We start from the raw sequence: 3,816 nt of genomic DNA on the forward strand, positions 1-3,816 counted from the left end.
GTAGAATTAGGTATGGGGATTTTAATTGCAAAAACTTGAAGCTAAAAAATTGTGGATTTCATTCCACTAACATCAATCTCTTTCAAACAACGTCCCACACAACTAAAATTGCGTAATGCGTGTGCGTGTGTTGGCCAAGCGGTAAGGGGTTATATGCCCAAGGCCAAAGGTCTTGGGTTCGAGTCCTCTGTGACGCGGCCTGTTTTTCTTTATTTAAAATTGTAAGTTCATAGAAAAAAAATAAAAAAAAAATTGCGTAATGCTATTTTGTTTCCTCTATTATTTCTACAATTAAATATGATAAGCGCTACCTCTAATTTCTTGTCCTATATACTGACAAGTGACAAATAGAGTAGTAATTTGTTTAATTACTACTTAATAGGCTTATTTATGCCAAACGGCTCCTTAATGAACTGATATATAGCTTCGTACATCATGGAGTAATGAAATTATTAAACACAAGGCCATGACTACCATCTAGGCAAACGGAAGTCGGCCTATTTTTGTGATGGGGTCATGTTTAAAATGGAATATGTATTCTTTTGTACAGACGTATCGATCGAAATAGCAACAATTGTATATTCCAAAACGAATTATCACTTAATGTTATTTTGGTGGATAAGTTGTTGATATATAAACAATATATTGAGGCACGAATCTCGCTCAATCCCTCGATTATTCGGCCTACGCAGTTATTTTGGTGTAGAAACATGGATATACAGTTGATGAAACACAACAATAATCTATTAGGCATCAATAGTATAAGGAATGATCATCAAGGAGCTAGCTAGCAATTCTAGATAAGCTGACTTTCAATCCATGCTTGGCTTGCAGAATGATGGAGTCGCGAGGATAAACTGGATGACCCTCAACTAGTTGGACATGGTAATGATAAATGATAGCCGCCGCCACCATCTTCATCTGTATGAAGGCCATCTCCTTCCCCAAGCAAGTCCTGGGCCCCGCGTTGAACGCCGGGAACTTGTACGACGCCTCGTGTTTGATCTTCCCACTGCGAGTGATCCACCTCTCCGGCTTGAACTCCAAGCAGTCTTTCCCCCACACGCTCTCCATTCTCCCCACCGAGTAGAACGATATTATGAGCTTCGCGTTCCTCCGCAGGTAATGCCCGCTCGGCAGAATATCCGGCTGCATCGGAGCCTTGTGCTCCATCGCCACCGGCGGAAACAGCCTCAGCGACTCACACAGCGCGCCGTGCAGGTATTTTAGCTTCTGTGACTCTTGTGCACTGAACCATCTCCATTTCTTTTCTTTCTTGAGATTCAACTCGGCCTCGATCTCTTCCCGGATCCTGGCCTCCGTGGACGGATTCTGAGCGATGAGCCAGAAAAGCCAGGTGAGGGAGGTGCTGGTGGTGTCCCTGCCGGCGAAGATCAAGCTCAGTGCCGTGTCCTTCAAGAAGTCTCTCAATCCAGAAGGCGGCCCCAGATTCTTGTCTGTATACATCTGCTCGAAAGCTCTCAGCATGTTGAATTCATTATTATCCTTTTCATATCCTAGCCGCGGATAGATGAAGTCGTGGATGGCACGCTCGGCCTCGGCGAGCATCCTCTCCCTGCCGATGTTCAGCCGTCTCTGCAGCTTCCAGATGAACTCCGGGATGACGTGTCGGTACATGAGCGGCTCCCCGACGGCGCTGAACGCCTTCTCGCAGGGGATGTGGGGCAGCTCGAGCGACAAGCTGCAGGGGTCGTGGTCCAGCACCAGCTTGCAGATGTTGTCAAACGTCAGCCGCTGGAAGACGTCCTGCAAATCGAACTCGTCACCCTGGTCGCAGAAGCGGCGGAGCAAGGGGAGGAGGCCGACCTCGACCTTGCGCCAGACGGTGGCCTGGAGGTGGGCGGCGAAGGAGGCGTGGGTGAGCTGCGAGAGCGTGGTCCTGCGGTGAATCTCCCAGAGGTCGAAATCGGCTCCGAAGATGCCGTCGCCCAGGATGTGGAAGATCTTGCGGAATTCGGGGCCCTTGGGGTAGTTGGAGAAGTTTCGGCTGAAGACGTGGTGGATGTTGGCGGGGTCGCAGGTGAGGAGCATGTTGATGTGGGAGTGGGAGGGGCCCTTGAAGTGGAGGGTGGTGCCGTGGTCGCGGAAGACTTGGGTGAGGTATTCAGTGGGGGCGGTGGAGATTGAGGAGGACGCCCGGCAGCATTCCCACCACCGGCCAGTTCGTGGGGAGCAGGATGCCTTTTCCCCTTCTCCTTACCATCACCATGTACGCCATCACTGAGATTACCACCAGAAGCTCCGGGTAGTATTCTAACACGCCCATCTTCTCTCCTCTCTCTCTCAGATTACTCTGTTTTTTTATAATTGCATGTGTTTCATGGTTTCTGCTTCCAAATTGCTCACCTTTGGGCTTGTTGGTTTCAACAACACCGCTCAATTTATGGAACCTATCTGTAGTGTGTAAAATATATATAGCATATACATATATATCATGCATGTAATTAATATCTACGTGGCATGCAAAGTACAAATTCTGTTATGTTAACGAGTAATATTAGTACAATATTGTGATCTTTATTTATTACAACACTAAATTTGAATATAATAATAAAATAAAAATGGCTTATATTTCTAACCTATGCCATTTCACTGCCTTTGTAGATGTTCAGAATAATGAAATTGTACTATTAACTCTAAACGGCAAGATTGGTCCCTTAAAACTAATCGATACCAATTAAGTAGATTTTTTTTTAAACAAACACCCGAACGATGAAGGGTTAGGCAGACCCCCAACCTGTAAATAAAACATTAAGTAGAGATTGCATGCAATAAAAATAATTAAATTACGAACAATAGCATAAAGATTTTCCTAGAAAATAAATTGATCAAAATGTTTCATTTTCTGTAAAGAAAACATATCTCAAACAGATAAATATTTAATTTCCTTTTTATCAATGTTTGCATTAATTAGCACCTTTTTAGGACCCCCCTACAAATTTACAAACTATGAAATCGGTGTTTCGCAGACTATGAAACTAGCATTTTTCTAATAGTATCATGCATCATTCAATATTCCTTAGGGTTCTTGTATTTAATTCAAATTCATATTTCAATTTCATTAAAGTCAGAACATACACTTCTTCAGAATTACATTAAGACACATAATTCTGCTAGATTAGTTGAAATGGATGTGACTATGCTATAAAATTGAATATCACGTCGTTCAATAAATTAATTTCCTGAACTAATTAAACTACCCCTATACATATCAATATCTGTGTATCTAGTCTTTTCCACGTACACTTCATTTACACAGACTAATGTACGTACATATTAATTGATTGTGCTCGATTATGATGAAAAACAAAATTGAGATTAAAAAAATAGGTGTAAATTACCATAATTGAGATTTAAAAAATAGGAGTAAATTGCCTATAAGTCAATTAATTAGCACATGCACGTGCAGTTATATATAGTGCTTAATTAGAAGCTAACTCTCAATATATATATAGTGGAGTTGTTGGCTAAGACGGCTCACTCCTTGGTATATATTTGTATTACCAATTAACTAAGATAAGCGCTACCTCTAATTAATTTATTTTCCTATATGCTAACAAATAGAGTAGTACTTAATTAGTTTATCAACTACTTGTTTAATTACTACCTGATAGGCTTATTTATATGCAAACGGCTCCTTAATGAACTGATAGAGCTACATCAATGGATCCAAGTAATTAAATTATTAAACACAAGGTCAAGAGTCAAGACTACCATCTATGCAAACGGAAGTCGGCCTATAAATGCGCTCTACCGCTGCACATCCATATCTAGCTTCACATATCGATTTTGTAG

At 41.9% G+C, this 3,816-nt stretch overlaps 1 protein-coding gene across 1 annotated transcript; it reads right to left on the bottom strand.

Annotated features, from left to right (window-relative positions):
* Positions 1-557: 557 nt before the first annotated feature.
* Positions 558-2,461, bottom strand: LOC130992305 (alkane hydroxylase MAH1-like). Its single transcript, XM_057916873.1, is given in 2 exon segments — positions 558-2,127; positions 2,129-2,461. Coding segments are annotated over 2 exon segments (1,677 nt in total). The 3' UTR covers positions 558-783.
* Between the last annotated feature and the right edge of the window lie 1,355 nt (positions 2,462-3,816).

The sequence above is a fragment of the Salvia miltiorrhiza genome, chromosome 7, assembly GCF_028751815.1.
Source record: "Salvia miltiorrhiza cultivar Shanhuang (shh) chromosome 7, IMPLAD_Smil_shh, whole genome shotgun sequence".
In the NCBI taxonomy this organism is placed as follows: domain Eukaryota; kingdom Viridiplantae; phylum Streptophyta; class Magnoliopsida; order Lamiales; family Lamiaceae; genus Salvia; species Salvia miltiorrhiza.